The sequence below is a fragment of the Arachis ipaensis genome, chromosome B7 (assembly GCF_059453495.1).
Source record: "Arachis ipaensis isolate K30076 ecotype BB chromosome B7, ASM5945349v1, whole genome shotgun sequence".
Taxonomy (NCBI): Eukaryota; Viridiplantae; Streptophyta; class Magnoliopsida; order Fabales; family Fabaceae; genus Arachis; species Arachis ipaensis.
Genome location: NC_142442.1, coordinates 9,177,220 through 9,194,838, shown reverse-complemented (window position 1 = coordinate 9,194,838; position 17,619 = coordinate 9,177,220). Strand labels below are relative to the sequence as shown.

Here is a 17,619-nt window from a genome sequence, read left to right as displayed (position 1 = left end):
TCTAGAAGAAGTCTTCGTTGCTATCACTTTCCTCCTCATGGTGTCTGTCTGCTTGGATGATGGTGAGGGAGAGGATGTGGAGGTGGAATGAATATATATGTAGGTGTGGGTTTGAGGAGTGGTAGGTTTTTGGGAGAGAATGACTCGTTCACTTTTCCTTGGGGCAGTTTTCTTTTTCATGATAATGAAAATGGAGAAGTGGGAGGGGGAAGATGAAGAGAGAACCGAATTGAGTGGAGAGAAGAGGGAGGTTAGGGACGCATTAAATGTTGAGTGGATAGAGAATTGGAGGGAGTTAATACTCATTAATGGGCGGTTATTAACCAAGGTGAGTTTCCTTTTATTTGAAATGAAAACTGAAAAGTGGTTTTCTAGAATCAAGGGATGAGAAGAGGAAAAAGATTTGATTTGACAATAATCTCTTCCAACAAGATTTGATGAGACAACAAAAGGAATTGTGATTTACACAAAGAGGAACTAACAAAACGGTCAGAGTGGGGTCAAAGAAGTTTGGTGGGGCCTAAAAGAATTAATGTCTGCGCAGTCTCCCCCTTGATCATAGCCCTTTCAACACATCCTGATTTTTATCTCCTGCTTTCCTACGAGACAAAACTGAACAGAATCAAAAATTTCACAAGTTATCAATAGAGCTTAAATCTATCATTCCAAAACTTTTTCTCAAAGTGCAGAATCTGTCTTCACAGAGGGATTTTGTAAAAATGTCAGCGAGTTGGTCTTCAGATTTTACAAATTGAATATCAATAGTATCCTTTTGTACATGTTCTCTAATAAAATGATATTTGATTTCAATGTACTTGGTTCTTGAGTGCAGAACATGATTTTTTGAAATGTTTATAGCACTCATATTATCACAAAATAAGGGTATACTATTGATCTTTAATTTGTAATCTTCCAACTGCATTTTTAACCAAATTAGTTGTGAACAATATGCAGATGCAGAAATATATTCAGCTTCAGCTGTGGATAGAGCCACTGTGGCTTATTTTTTGCTTGACCACATGTTGAGTGAGCTTCCAAGGAAGCAACACATGCCAGATGTACTCCTTCTATCCACCCTATCTCCCGCATAATCTGCATCACAAAACTCTACTGCACAAAAATCATCAGATTTTGGATACCACAAGCCATAATCACTAGTTCCCTTAATGTATCTAATGATGCGCTTAACAGCTGAAAGATGGGTTTCTTTTGGGTGAGATTGAAATCTTGAGCATACACTCACACTTTGAACAATATTCGGTCTAGAGGAGGTAAGGTACATGAGAGATCCTATATATCAAACCTCTATACCGTGTTTCATCAACATCTTTCCCATTATCATCCTTTTCAAGTTTAGTGTTTGGATGCATTGGTGTTCCCATTGGTTTAGAATTTTCTAGGCCAAATTTCTTTATTAGTTCTTGTGCATACTTTCCTTGGTGAATAAAGGTACCACTAGGAGTTTGTTTAATTTGGAGGCCAAAAAAGAAGGTTAGCTCTCCCATTAAACTCATCTCAAACTCACTAGTCATGAGTTTTCCAAACTCTTCACACAAGAACTCATTGGCCGATCTAAACACAATGTCATCCACATAAACTTGAACTAGGAGAATATCATCATTAGAACACTACAAGAAAAAAGGCCTATAGCCACGCTTTTATGAGGGTGACGATAGATTAGAGATTTGGCCACTTTTTTTTTGCCACGCTTCAAAAGCGTGGTGAAAAGGATCAACGGCCACGCTTTTGTAAGGGTGGCAATTGATTAGAGAAACGGCCACATTTTTTTCTGCCACGCTTCAAAAGCGTGGCCATAGAGAGAAACAAAGACGTTTTAAAAGCGTGGCGGCAGGGTTTCATTACGGCCACGCTTACAAAACGTGGCCATATCCTGGTACTCTTTTGGCACGCTTTAAAAGCGTGGCCAAAAGGTTTTTTATTTAAAAAAAAACTAATAACCCCAAACCCAATAACCCTGAATCCTACTAACCCTGAAACTTCAAAAGCTTCGAGACTCTCTCAGTCTCCGTCACTCACAACCCTAACCCTAATAACCCCTCACGCTCCACCTTCAACATCCCTATCTCAATCTTCAGCTCCCGCAAACCTTAATCCCAATCCGACTCTGCTCTCCGCGCCACCGCCCCCGCCGCCGTTGCAGTAGCATCATCCCACCTTCTCCTACATGCCGCCTCAGGTCTCCACTGGACCTCCCTTCGCGCCTCTCGCCGCCCCCTCCTTCCGGCCGCTGTCTCCTCAAGCACCGCACTTCTCCCCGCTGCCAAATCCATCCGGAGGCGCCGCTCCGCCCAGTCTTGCCTACCAGAATCCGTCGATTCCACCTCCTGATGTTAGCTCTGCGGCTGCAATAGCTCCCAGCGTCGCCTCTGCTGCCGGTGGCGTTGCGGTTCCGGTATCTGTGCCGCACATGTAGCCAATGATGTCGTATCAAGCTCCCCCGACGTCTTCTCCTCCCTCGCTGCCCTCCGCTCCGGCCAGTATCGCACCAGATTCGGCGCCATCCTCTCCGCCGGTACCTTCGTCTCCGCCCTCGTTGTCGGATTCGTCGCCATCTACGCCGCTCCGTTCTCCCTCGACCCCGCACCATTTGTCAGAGACGTGCTCTTCTACTTGGCGGCAGCGATGTTCCTCTTCTACGTGTATCTTAGCGCGGAGATCTTTTTGTGGCAGGCGATTGGATTCGTAAAGTTTTATGCATTCTTAGTTGGTCTCGTGTTCTATATGGACTTGGGAGTAGTTGATGGCAGAGGCAAGAGTGGGAATTCTTCCCCAGATCTTGAGGAGCAGAAGGAATTAGTTGCGGTGCACGTTGACTCCGACGCCAAGGTTTCGGGATCTATGAACGATAAGAAGCGCAGTTCTGGATTTCCGAGAGCTTATGGATTGGTATGTTTCAATTTCAATTAAACTGATAATTTTTCTGATTTAGAGTTTGATATAAAAGGATTTGGTTTTTTATGGCAATTGGATCTGGTAACTTGGCTTTCTTGGTTTGTTACTTTGTTGGCTAGAACCTGAATGAAAGAAATAGTAGTAGGAATAAGGAACCTGATCTATGTTCTTACCAACTTATTTGAATTTAGGCGTTGGATTCGTTTGATTCTTTTTTGCAGTGTACATGGTACTGTGCACATTTTCTGATTAAACTCATTGCATTGATGTAACCATGATCATTTTTATTGTATAATTAAGAACAAACTAGCGAATCGCCTTGCGAAACTGAGTCGCAACGCGGCGTGATGAAGAGTTCAGATAAACCTCCGAAGGGGTCGAATTCAGGAACCCTAGCTGCTGAATCACCTGTTGTGAACAATCTTCTCCTTCCCTATCTAGGGTTTTTGAAACCAATGGCTTCCTCTCCTCATTTTGATGATGTAAGACACTCCTTCTTTTTGAATTTTATTTTTTCTTTCCCCTTTCTATCTATGAATCTCGGCCCTCACTACAATTTTGTCAAACGAAGCAAGACTTCGATTTTGAAGGTGGATTTTCCGGAACGTGTTCTGGTGAGAAGAGGCCCTCTCCCAATTATGACGCGAATATTACGATAATGACCCTTTCGCACCCAAGAAGGTAATCAAATATAATCCACTATAGTTTAGTTTATTTTATGTGATTCTGCGTTACATGTTCTCTAATTAGAATGTTCTATGTGGAAAATGGAATACGTTCATCAATTGTACATGACTCGTTTAAGGTTGGATATTTGTTTTCTAAAATTGTACTCTATTCTATTTGTTATTAGTTCAGGCAAAATCAAAGGCTGAAGAAGCTGCTTCTGGTGTAACCACTGGAATGATATTGTCTCTTCGTGAGAGGTATAACAAAATCTTAGCTGTACTGCGTTCAGGTTGCTGTGAGGATATAATTTGAGCCTAAACTTCTTTCTGTGGCTCTTTCTTTCTGGCAGTCTTCAAAACTGTAAGAATACCCTTGCCACATGCCAAGTACGTCTTACTTTTATGAATTCAATTACTCAAAGTTGATATTCTCTTCTTGATCGAAGTGGACTGTAGTTTATAATAATGTTGGATTCATTAATGCTTCAGGAAAATGTAGCATAGATATGGGTACATAGTATGGTCATTTTGCACAAGGTAGGGTATGTATGTGTGTGTATATTATATAAAATGTAAAACAGTAAACAATAAAGTAATTGAAGCATATTATATGCAATTTTTATGATGTTGTAACTTCAAGTTTTTATCAAAATATTAGGAAAGAAAGCAACATCTTAAGAGGAATAAGACTTGAAGAAATGAAGTAGTGTTTTATTTCATTTAAAAGTAAACCAAATAGTGTACTTGTCAAATTTTATGATTTGTAAGTACTAACTTAGATTTAGCCCTTTGGGTACATATGCTTGTTGTGATGTTTGACCAAATATTATCAATTATTCGTGTGTACCTAGCAGACTAGCAGAAAGCCCTGGCCATAATGTTTGATTTGTAAATTCTCATAGCAGACTAGCAGAGAGCCCTGGTCATAATCTGTTCAAATTTTATTCTTTTACTATTTTTTTTAATTGTCATATCTTAGATTGAATTCTACCTTTTCCTTTTCTTAGAAACTTGATTAGATAATTCCATATTTAATTTATTTTTCATTATTCTTGTTTAATTTGATTACTAACTTACTATTATTATTATTATTATTACTATTATTATTATTATTCTTGTTTAATTGGCCACAACTTAAGCATATCAAGCATATTTCTGTCACTGCTACCTCTCAAGCTTACGAGTAATGATATTAACGAAGCCAAACTGGTTCATCTCAGCCCCCATATGTAAGCAAGCCATCAACTCATTCACACTTCAAGCTATTGCTTTCACTAGGCAAATCTTTTAGTAGTATTATTTCTTTCATTGTGACTTTTAGGTTATTTGAACAAAGAACAAGATGGAGACTTGGCATTACAGATGAAGATCAATGTATGTTACTCTTGGATTTTCCAATGTGAGTTGATTAAAATTTATAAAAACTGAATGTGACTATAATTTATACTTTTTCAATTTGCTGAAGTTATTTTCTATTAAGCTTTTCGTTTGTGCTTGATATATGTTGGATGAAACTTTGTTTTTATAATCAAGAACCAAGCTGTATAAATCATAGTTGTAGCCTACAATTCAAATAAAGCATCTAGATGAATGTAAGAATATAAAAATAAAATTGAAAACAAATCATTTCCAAAATACATAGAAAAATAAAAGAAAAGATTACTTGAGAAAATTACAATTTAAAATTAGTTGTATTCATCATATATAGCAAATGTATAAATTCATTCAGATGTCATTTTTAGAATTAAAAAATATCTCATTAATGGAAAAAGGAAAAAAGAAAATTCAAATGCATCTCATTACTTGAACATAGAACTGCTTCAAGAAATTTTATAACTTTCATTCAAACATGTCAATATTAGCAGCAAACTAAATCTCACTTGATTTTTTCTTACCTAATACTCTGCATTTTCCATGTAAAAAATAGAACTTAATCATAAACTGCATTTTTCATATAAAAAAGAACTAGTGAGAACAACGTCCTTACTACTACCAGCTGACCTTATATAATATGTGCATGGTGCAATTTGCCATTAATATGAAAAGTTTGCCCCATTGATCTGTGTCAATAAGAACTACCAGCCATTAAGAAAGAAGCCTGTGGAATGTAACAGCCGACGCAGTAAGTGGCGCTGATCGGTTTCTGTCCAACCGCATTTACCCTTTTCCCACCAGTAAAATAAATTACTACCACTATAACCGATTTATTACAACTCCACCACACTCTTCTAGTAGTGGGTGTGTCTTCTGTGAACGTCACAAAACCATAGCTTCCAACCTTTCCCCATGGTCATGCTCTCTATTCTCTATAATATTTACTACTCTTTTTGCTTATTTTATTTTTTACATTTTTTACATGTGTGTTATAAAAGAAAGAAAGAAGAAAATAAATCTTCCAAAGATTGTGAGGGACATTATTCTATTTTGTTTCCTTTCATATACTCCTGAGATTTTGCCTATTTGTATGTGAAATGAATCTTCCCTTATTGTTGTATTTTGGGTTGGTGAAATGAGAATGTCCCGTTAGCTTTCTTCATTAGCTCAGCTGTTGTTTCTGCTGGTTGGATTCTGATTCTGATACTTTTTCTTTGGGGTGACAAAACAGGTTTGTCTCAACTGAAGAAACTTTTTCTCCTCAACATAAGAAAGAAAGAAGAAGCAGCAAGAATGTATGAGGATTGCCAAGTAATGTCTACAATGGGAGGCAACGTAGTTATAAACTCATCCGAAACACTTTTCTCTTCTCCGATCCAAAACAACAGCTTCACCTTCATGCCTACCATGCATTTTCATCACTCTTTTCCCACCATGGTACACAAAACAAGCCTTTCTCTTCACCTTAATTATTGCTTCTTGTTTAATCAGTTTGTGTGGTTTTAGAAGGAAGAAGACGGAATCTTGTGAGGGAAGGAAGAGATCATGGAGAGCGGTTCAGGGAGTGAACAAGTTGAACAATTATGTATGATCTAACGGAATGAAGTTTAAGAGGGCTAGAAGAAGGAGGAACAGCAAAGGACTTAGGATTTAAGTTGTATTGTTTTTATATTTTTCTTTAGTTTTTAGTTTTGGAATTTGAACTCGAGATTTATTTTGTATTTGAGTATTAGTTTTTTAATGTATAAAACAATTATAGCAAAAATTATATATGTCACTAATTATTATTTAATTTGTCTTATAATAAAAATTGTATACTATATTTATAAGTTTGGTAATAAAAAAGAACTGAAAAATATATATTTTGTATCGATGAAGGTAAAAATTAGAAAAAGGATTTTTTTTTTTTAAATTTTATAAGGCTATTGCCACGCTTCAAAAGCGTGGCCATATCTTGCTATCGCCACCCTTCAAAAGCGTGGCCATATCTCTCTCTATCGCCACGCTTCAAAAGCGTGGCCAAATCTCTCTCTATCGCCACGCTTCAAAAGCGTGGCCATATCTTTCATATGGCCACGCTTTTAAAGCATGACCATATCTCCCACATACGGCCACGCTTTAACGGGTGGCCATTTATAAAAAGCGTGGCAAAAGAAAAAGTGTAGCGATAGGTCACCAAAAGCATGGCGATAGAGCAACCGCCACGCTTGTAGAGGCCACCCTTTCAAAAGCGTGGCGGTAGCTCAAAAAGCGTGGCGAAAAGCTATCGCCACGCTTTTTTCAGCTTTTTGCCACGCTTTAAAAGCGTGGCAATAGAGCTGTTTTCTTGTAATGGATGCTTTAATAAATAAAGTAGTGTCGGTGGTTCCCCTTTGAAATTGATTTTCCAACAAGAAGGCACTAAGTCTTTCATACCAAGTTCTTGGAGCTTGTCTAAGGCCATAAAGAGCCTTAGAGAGTTTAAAAACATGGTTTGAAAATTCTTTATCTTCAAAACCGGGGGGTTGTTCCACAAACACTTCTCTATCAATAAAGCCATTAAGAAAAACACATTTTACATCCATTTGAAATATTTTAAAATCCTTATGGGCAGCATAGGCAAAAAGCAACCTAATTGCTTCCATTCTAGCTACCGGAGCAAAAGACTCATCAAAATTTATACCCTCTTCTTGATCGTAACCTTGGGCCACTAATCTAGCCTTGTTACGAACAACTTTTCCATCCTCACCTAATTTATTTTTGAAAACCCACTTAGTACCCGTAACCTTCTTACCATCCGGATAGGGTACTAGTGTCCAAACCTCATTCTTGTCGAATTGAGCAAGTTCTTCTTCCATGGCTTTGACCCATGATGGATCTTCAAGAGCTTGCTTTACATTGTTGGGCTTCATTTGTGACAAGAGGGCAAAATTGCTTGGTTCGGTTTGCCTTTTGGATGAGGATCTTGTTGTTATACCTTGTGAGGGATCACTAATGATAAAGTCATGAGGATAACCCCTCATGGATTTCCATTCTCTAGGCTTTCGGAGTGGTGTTGAGCTTTGATGAGCTTCTGTGGTTTGTTCTGTTCCAGTTTCTCTTGCTGGCTCAGGAGACAAAATGGAAATATCTCCTCCATTCTGATGAGACAAAACTAGACTGACAGATTCTTCATTTTGAGCAGACTTGGGATTTTCTTCACTGGTTTCCTTGTTGACAATATCTTCACAATATGTATCATCTTCAATCACAGCACTGGGAATTGAATTAGAATCACAAAAAGAGACATGTATGAATTCCTCTATGGTCCTATGTTCCTTGAGGTAAATTCTATAGGCCTTGCTAGTGGTGGAGTATCCAACAAACATCCCTTCATAGGATTTTTGATCAAATTTACCAAGGTTTTCTTTATTATTGAGTACAAAGCATTTGCATCCAAAAACATGGAAATACTTAATATTTGGAGGAGTTCCTTTCCATAGCTCATACGGAGTTTTCTTCAACCTTTTTCTAATAATGGTCCTATTCAAAATATAACAAGATGTATTTACAGCTTCTGCCCATAGAAATTTTGGAATCTCATTCTCACATAACATGGCCCTAGTCATCTCTTGAAGGCTTCTATTCCTTTTCTCAACCACCCCATTTTGTTGAGGGGTTCTAGGAGATGAAAAGTTATGAGCAATTCCAAAATCATCACAGAATTTTTTGAAGTCTTGGTTTTCAAATTCTTTTCCGTGATCACTTCTCAAATGGGCAACTTTTAAATCCTTTTCATTTTGAATTCTTTTGCAAAAGGTTGAGAAAGCATGAAAAGCATCATTTTTATGAGCAAGAAAAAAGTACCCAACCAAATCTAGAGTAGTCATCTACCACCACTAGACCATAGTGTTTACCTCATAAACTTTGAGTTCTTGTTGGACCAAAAAGATCAATGTGTAACATCTCTAATGGCCTTTTGGTTGAGATTCCATCTTTTGGTTTAAAAGAAGATTTTACTTGTTTGCCTAATTGGCAAGCATCACAAGCAAGATCCTTATCAAATTTGATATTTGGAATTTCTCTAACCAAATTTTTCTTGACTAGCTTAGAAATTTGGTACATGCTAGCATGACCCAACTTTCTATGCCATAGCCATTTTTTAGATTCAAGAGAAGTGAAACATGTTACATTTTGTTCTTTCAAGTCTTCAAGAGTCAATCCATACACATTATTGCACCTTTTAGCCTCAAACAAAATATCCCCAGTTTTTCACACACAACTAAGCACATAAACTTTCTAAAAATAACTTCATATCCTAAATCACACAACTGGCTTACACTAAGTAAATTATGTTTCAAACCATTTACAAGAAGAACATCATTTATACAAGATGAAAAGCTTTTACCAACTTTTCCAATAGCCACTATCTTTCCTTTACCATCATCATCGAAAGTGACAAATCCTCAATCATACTCATCAATCTTTATGAAGAAGGTTGTCTTTCCGGTCATATGCCTAGAGCATCCGCTGTCCATGTACCACATGTTGTCCTTTCTTTTGGATGCTAGGCATACCTACAAAACAAGCTCAAGTGACCTTAGGTATCCAAATCTTCTTGGATCCTTTCATGTTAAACCATCTCTTGTGTCCTAATCCATTATAATAAAAAACAACTTTGTAAACTTTATCACCAATCATCCTCTCACCAAAAAAGCATTGAATGGGAAAGTGTCTATTTCGGTTACATAGTCTACAAAACCTTGGAGTTGCTATTTTGTTAAAGCGTGTTGGGTTTTGAAACCTTGTGTCATTAGAAGATGAGGCAATATTTTCAAAATAAGGTTTCTCAACAGGTTTATAGAAGCCCAAACCAGCTCTATCATAAAGAGATTTTTGACTAGTCAAGATTTGATTCAGATTTTCAGAACTTTGAGTGAACTTGGCTAAGTCTTCTTTTAGCCTTTTGACCTCTTTAAGCAACTCTTCATTTTCCTTAAAACAATTTACATATGCAACAACAGAATGATCACTTTCATAGCTCCTAAGTTGGGCTTTCAACTGCTTGTTTTCTTCAACAAGATCAACATCAGTTTTGGCTTCCCTTAGTTTTTCTTTGAGAAAACCATTTTCTGCTTTAAGAATGGTGATTTGTTGTTCAAGATCTTGATTATCCAGCAAGAAGTATCTAATTTTTTCAGAAAGGTAGTCTATCATAAGATGAAGAGATTCAGTGTCAGGGTTGTGAATAACTACCTGTTCAACGTGGTCTGCCATAAGACATTGTTGAGACTTGGTTTTGGATTCTTCATCATCTTTAGAATCATTTTCCAAGTCCTCCCAAGAAGCCATCAGCCCTTTCTTCTTTCTCTTCTTTGGCTTCTCTTCTTTCTTCAACTTAGGGCAATCTGACTTGAAGTGCCCAGTTTCTTTGCAGTTGTAACATGTCACCTTGCTGACATCTTTCCTTTGTTTCCTAGAGCTGCTTCCCTTGCTTCTCTCCTTGAGTTTCACCATTTTCCTGAATTTTTTTGCAAACAACACACATTCATTTTCAGAGGAATTATCACTGGATTCATCATCCAGGGGGTTAGTAACAGATGTAAAAGCAATTCCTTTCTTTTTTGAATCTTTTTTCAAATAAGTGTTTTCAAAAGCAAGTAGGTTTCCTCTCAAGTCATCATATGTCATGGAATCTAGACCACTACTCTCATATATGATTAAAGCTTTTGTTTCCCAATCTTTAGTAAGACATCTTAGAACTCTCCTCATTAGCACAGAATCAGGATACGTAATTCCCATAGCATCTAAGTCAACAATGATGATGTTGAATCTTTCAAACATTTCATCTATTGGTTCTCCTTCCTTCATTGAGAACATTTCATATTCTCTGTTCAACATATCTATCCTTGTCTTCTTTACTATGGTGGTTCCTTCATGAGTGATTTGAAGTTTGTCCCAGATTTTCTTTACCGTTGTGCATCGTGATACCCATCGGTACTCCTCAAAGCTGATAGCACAGTTGAGCAAGTTGATAGCTTTGGCATTGAGCTCCACCTTCTTTCTGTCTTCTTCGGTCCAGCTGGCTTCTGGTTTGAGTGAGATCACTCCTTCAGCACTTGTAGTGGTTGGAAACTGAGGACCCTCCAAGATAATTTTTCAGAGTCTGTAATCCACTACTTGCACAAAGATCTTTATTCTCTCCTTCCAATAGGTGTAGTTTTTCCCATTGAAAAGAGGAGGTCTGTTGCTTGACTGTCCTTCTGTCAGATTGTAGGACACCAGAGTTGAGCCACTGTTTTCTGCCATCTGGATCTTTTCTCCAAGCTGCAAAGCTTGATCTCTTTGAGACCAAGCTCTTATACCAATTGATGGTTTTCAGTGGCTAAGATAAGGGGGGTTGAATCTTAGCCCCCTTTTCACTTAATAATACTTGCTGGTCTTTGAAACAACTTCTGGAGACTTTTTTGATTTTGTCTCGTACCCAGCCACGAGATATTTTCTTTTTGTCTCGTCACTCGGCACGAGATATTTTTCAGTTTTATCTCCTGAGCAGCAGAAACAGAAATGGAGTAGAAGAGAGAGAAAATTACACCAAGATATATCATGGTTCAGCTACAAAGTGCAAGGCAGCCTACATCCAGTCTCTATCACAACAATGATGGAATTTCACTATAATCATTCTTGATTACAAACACCAATTCTCCCTAGGAATAACCTTTCCTATCCGGGACAAGTCCAGAATCTGAACCCCAATCCTTAATTTGACTTGGTCACAGCCAAGCTTTCAACTGCAAAGTGCTAACCCAACTTGCAAGGGGATTCTCACAGAATCATGAAACACAACACAGATGTATAAAGGACCTCTAAGGATATATATGGCTTTTTCTTTTTAATTTTGCACTCTCTGCCTTTTTCCATTCTATGGCTTTTTCTTACAAACCTCACTATTTGCCTTTTTTCATGAGATTCAAGACAGACAAAATTAAACAGAAAAATTACAAAATAAAGAACATTGAAGGAGAAGAACTTCTGTTAGCTTAGGTAGCTATGAGAACTCTGTGCTTTGCACTCTCACTCCTTGCCTCAAGCCTTGGCTGTTCTCCCTTATTTATACGGGGAAGCCTCCACGGTTGAAACCAAACAAACCAAGCTAAACTTCTTCTTCTTCATGCAAAACCGGTTCGGCCAGTGAGAGAGAAGAGATAACCAAATGCAAAATCCAACATGCAATTACCTCTAGTCCTTCCTTGGTTATCAATCTTCATCAATCCGAGCCCTCCATCTTGCCTTGCTCTCCAAGACGGATTCCTAGTCCTTGATGAGTTATGACGATGACAGCTTCATCTGCTCTAACTTCTGCCTCCTCCATCACGTAGCCACTGTAGCTACCTCCTGTGGTGGTTGAGCAAACTCAGAGACAAGCCATCTTTCCAAGGATCTTTCTCTACTGACCAAAATCTTCTTCATCTATTTTTGGTATGGAGAAGCTGAGATCTCTTCACCAAATCTTACCATAAGTGATGAAAACCTCAACTACAACATACTTTTTGTTTTCTTTTTCTTGCCATCATTGCGATGGTCTTGTAGCTTACTTCTCCTTCTTTTCGGTGGCTAGGATTAGCTTCCATTCTTTCTCTATGAGGTGACCGAAAGAGAAGAAGAGAGAGTAGAGAGAGAAGAAAGAGAAAAAAGGCAAAGCTATGAGTGTTATCACAAATAAATTAATTAGGTGCAACTCTCCATGCTTTGTGTAGTAGCGTGTAAGCTACACTTAATTTCCATCAAATCACTTTGACATTTTCTCTTTCATGTTTCCAAGGTAATTAACTCAAGTAAAGAAAATTTTAAAATCCATCACATGACAGAAATGGAATCCGTTGGAAGCATGAAGCAAAAACATTTGCTTTCTCTCTCAATTGGTTTCGGACCAAGCAAGCAAAATAATTTGGGCTCATAGTGATAATTGAATTCTGGCCCAAATATCATAACAATCAATTCAGCCATAATGATCAAGGGAATTTTGTATCAATGCTGAATGTTAATTTTAATTTTGGGCTTGCTTAAATCAATCTGACCCAATGATCAAAAATTGCTTCAGCCACATCATTTAACAATTTTTATAACCAAGGCTGATTTACTTCCAACATCTTGGGCTTGCTAATTTTTCGGCCCAATAACAAAATTTACACCAACAAAATTATTAATTAAACAAGTATGAATTAAGATCAAATTAATAATTTTGTAAATAATTATATTAATAATGTTTAGTCATCACTGATATTAATTTAGAGTTTTCTAAATTCATCACGACTTAATCCTTTTTTTGAGTTAATCGAACTCAATTTATTTAGCTCAAAATTTTAATAGACTTAATTTTAGAAATAAAAATCCGTTAGTTTAATCGAATAAAACGAATTGACTCGAGTGGTTTATTCCATTTTAACAGTCTAGGCAAATATAAGAAAATAGAAAAAAGATGTTTGGGCTGAATTCAAAAAATGAGATTGTGGACAAAATTCGAAAGTATTTTAGACATAGTTTTGTTTTGGGTATAATTTTAGACACAGTTAACACTTAGTGGGGCGGCATGTCAGCCATGTTGAGCCTACTTTTAGGGATAAATATCATTTTTATAAATAGCTTATGCTGCTGAATCTATTGTAAAAATAATGGACCTCAAGCCCAGTTATGGAATGGGCAGTTGGGGGTGGATACATTCATATATGCACTTGTTTCTTATAAATGCTAAAATATATAGTGTGCGAGTGTGTATGACAAAAAAAAAATGCTAAAATATATAGATGATTTCATAGGAATCTATTTCCAGCTGAAGTTTTAGTTGAGTGGCAAAATATAATGTCTTTTAATATATTGGATTCTGATGTTTAGGATTGAGAATTGTCAATCCATTTGAAAAAAAAAAAAAGGGTAAAGTACGTTTTTATCTTTAATAATAGTGATTTTTTAAAAAATATATATATAACGTATAATTTAATTCAATTTAATTTCTAATATTTTTTATTTGTGTCAAAATTATCTCTAAATGTCAATTTTATGTAAAATGTTAGCACAAAATTAAAAATATTAACGACAAAAAATATACTTTATCCCAAAAAAAAACACATATCACCTATTAATGCTTCTATGCAATGAAAATAACGATCATGACTTTATGAAAATTATTGGAGGAAAATCATGTGATTTTGGCCTTATTGGCTTTTTTTCGAAATAACTATCACTTTAAATAAAGCAATACATTGAAAAATCTAATGTAGAATTTGGTATGTTAGTTGTAACCTTTTTTTTTCCGGTATTGTGTTAGTTGTAAGTTGTTACCTTTTGTGGGTGTATAACTGTATATAGAACACTTAGTGTTTGTTTTGAGGTATTGAGACAGAGATTAGGAGATTGAGACTTAATATCATGTTTGTTGGTTTAGAAATTGGTACTAAAATTTTTGTCTCTGTCTTTAAAATTTTAATATTTCAGTATCTCCAAAAAATGAGGATACATGGGACTAAAATTTTTAGAGATGGAGACTGAAACTTTAATAACATTTTATATCTAAAATACCTTCATTTCAATTAATTAATTCCAATTTTATCCTTTGTACAAATTAAATTAGAATTTCATTTTTCTTTCAATTTCTGTCTCCCACTTTACACCAAATAAAATACTGAAATTTATTTCAATTTCTATCTCTTAATCTCTGTCTTTCAGTCTCAGTATTTCCGTCTCTTTCTCTTCACCAAACGCTATCTTATGTCTTATAAGATGTCTTAAAATCTTAGAATTACTATGTTAATGGTTTAAGTTAAAAATTATTATTCCTTCCAACACGTGCATTAAATATTGATATGTATCATTAACAAGGAATTTAATTGATTCGTTAAAGATTGATGTAGACAACGGATTGAAAATGAAACACGGACCAATTAATTAGTTTAACTGTTTAGAGTTATATTTATAGTTGGTGAATTATATGGTAAAAATGTAAGTTTAAGGATCTTTCTTTTTAAGGGATGAAAGAGAGACTAAAAAAATTAAAATCTATAATTTAAATAACAATAAAAATATAAAATAATAAAAAATAACTATAAAAAAATATATTCTTTCTATACAATTTTAATTTGTATAATAGAATGTCCCTATATAGTTTATGCATCCAATTCAAAATACTATCATGAGTTTAACCCTAAAGAGTGATTGCTGGAGATTCGCAATTCTCCTCAATTTAGTTTACTTGGCTGAGGAAAATCTTTTATTTTTTTAAAAACATTTATTTTAATTTTCCCCATTTAATGGGAGTGGGAGATGGTTTCCACTTACATGCTCATGTGAATCATTTTATAATCATAGTGCCTCCAGAGTGCTGAGTCTTCACTCAGCTTGAAAAGTTGAAAATAAGAATTTCTAATAAAATAAGTAAATAATAATCTCTTATAAACATAAAACTATATGTAATACTCATTAATAACTTAATATATATTTTTTTTAAATAAAAGCACTCAACACATCAAGAGTGGAGCAGCAGTTTAGTAGCAAAACAATTCAAAGTACACACTAATATTAAACAACTCAAAAAATAAAAGACCCTTAGTCATCTTCGATATTGCCATCAACAACCAAAAAGTTTACCACCATGAAAACTCATCCTCAGCAGATCTCACTTTTGCATACATAATTTTTAAACCTTTAAAAGATGATTTGTACAAATTAAATATACCTCGACTCGGCACACTAGCCAAGTTTATCCACACTCCCCTCTTACCACCTGTGACCTGAAACAAAGGCTGAAAAGTCTCTTCATCAGGAGCATTCGTTTACTTTATTGGAGTGAATGGTTGTGTTTGTGAGATAATAAAATTAATATTTTTTCTCTTTCTTTGTCGTCTCGGGATGTAATACAGTTTTCAAAGAGAAGAAACGAAGGATGAGTAGAAAAGATTAGTAGCATTGTGCCTTGATACTTATTTTTTTTCTTTTACTTGTGTGGTTTAGTCAATTGTTGTGCTGTTGTTTGAAAGTAAATGGGTAGAAAGAAAAGGGATATAAAAAGTGGGAAGACGAAGAGGGAAAAAAAGAAAACAGTGGAAGGGAAGGAAAAAGATGAAAAAGAAAGGATGATAGATGAAGAATTTATTCCAAATAAAAATGATCCCTATTCATGGGTTGACGCTGTTATTAAGAGTTATGTTTCGTGGTTTTGTGATGAACATAGCATGTCATGATTGGGTATTGCTGGGTTGGTTAGAGAAGGTAGTAGTGTGAAGTTGGAGTTTGTTCCCTGTAGTTCGTTAGATAGGGTTTGCCATAGAAAAAAAGGATATGAGTTTTTTTATATGTATTCGTGTGTGTTTGTGGAGTTGGGAATGAAGTTTCTGGTTATTAAATTTGAGTTTGGTATTTTGAATCAAATGAGGTGTGCCTTCACAATTACATCCAAAGCAGCATTTGTTAGAGTTTTTCAGGTTCTGATGGAGTATTTGGAGTTGGAACCTTCATTAAAGGCATTTTTTTTTGCCTTGTTTCAGGCCACAGGTGGTAAGAGGAGAGTGTGGATAAACTTGGCTAGTGTGCTGAGTCGAGGTATATTTAATTTATACAAATCATCTTTTAAAGGTTTAAAAGTTATGTATGCAAAGGTGAGATCTGCTGAGGATGAGTTTTCATGTATTTGGATGAGTATTTGTTGGAAAGGTTCCCATTGTATTAGTGTCCTCGGTCTCGACAAATATTAGGTATGGAGATGATGGAGTACAAGCATGAAATGGCGGGGGAAGTTTTTAGTGAACAATATATCGTCATCTAGACTGTTGTCTGTGTCCGAGTTGCTCAAGTGGGAAGCAAATAGGAATGGCGTTGCTGAGTATATAGGTAATGAAAGTTTTTGTATTGAATAGCTGTGTAAGTGTAATTTATTATGGTTGTTACTTTGTGGTGTGCATGTGAAATGGCTCCGAAGGTCACAACAAGCAGTTTGTGCACCTTCTTCAAAGCGAAACATGTGAAAAAATAGGGATCGACCAATAATGTGAAGGCGGAAGGTGGGGCCAAGGTAAATTAGCCATCTCCACAGAAAAGGGTGAAGAAAAAGAAAATAGAGGCTGGGATTGAAAAAGGTAGTGTGGTGGATTTGACTGGTTCAAAAGTGACTGAGAGGCATGTTGACCTGGCTGAAGTGGAGAAGTTTACCAAAAATAAAAAAAATACATGGCTATTAGGGGAATGACGATCTTACTTTGCTTTGGAGTGAGCATCTCCCTTTCTTGCTTATGTCTGATGACTGTCAGTGTCCGACAGATGTGAAGTTGATTGAGAGTGTTGGAGGTGCTAGGGTGGCGCAATATTTACAGGTAATTTGAAAGGCTGTTTTGATCTATTTTTGTTGATGCAAATTGGTTGCGTGTTTTATAGCGTCTTGTGTGCATAACTCGAACTCAAGAGATAGCTCATGTCAAATATTCTTATGAGAAGAATATGTATGAAAAGCTATCTCAAAAAATACTGAGAATAAAAAATAGTTGCAAGAAACGCTTGAGCAATTGAAGTTGAAAAAAGAAGAGAGGAAAGGGTTGAGCGAAAAACTGGCTCATGTTGAAGAGAAAGAAAATAAGTTGGATAAGGATAAAGCTAATTTGGAAGCCAGGATTGTGGAGCTGGGTATAGAGAAAAAGAACGTGGAGAGTAATAGGGATCATCA

General features: G+C 36.1%; 1 protein-coding gene across 4 annotated transcripts; it reads left to right on the top strand.

Annotated features, from left to right (window-relative positions):
* The first annotated feature begins 1,982 nt into the window (after positions 1 to 1,982).
* Positions 1,983 to 6,747, top strand: LOC148550296 (uncharacterized). 4 transcript variants are annotated; one of them, XM_088494123.1, is made up of 9 exons: positions 2,008 to 2,907; positions 3,214 to 3,395; positions 3,485 to 3,594; positions 3,772 to 3,839; positions 3,932 to 3,968; positions 4,721 to 4,810; positions 4,903 to 4,980; positions 6,187 to 6,392; positions 6,462 to 6,747. In XM_088494123.1, the coding sequence occupies exons 5-9, from the start codon at positions 3,962 to 3,964 to the stop codon at positions 6,483 to 6,485; spliced, it is 405 nt and encodes a 134-aa protein (XP_088350249.1). In that variant the 5' UTR covers positions 2,008 to 2,907; positions 3,214 to 3,395; positions 3,485 to 3,594; positions 3,772 to 3,839; positions 3,932 to 3,961; the 3' UTR covers positions 6,486 to 6,747. The 4 variants fall into 4 exon arrangements, with proteins under 4 accessions (XP_088350250.1, XP_088350249.1, XP_088350251.1 ...); XM_088494124.1 differs by having other exon boundaries at positions 1,983 to 2,907; positions 3,489 to 3,594; positions 3,772 to 3,968; XM_088494125.1 differs by having other exon boundaries at positions 2,029 to 2,907; positions 3,767 to 3,968.
* The last annotated feature ends 10,872 nt before the right edge of the window (positions 6,748 to 17,619 follow it).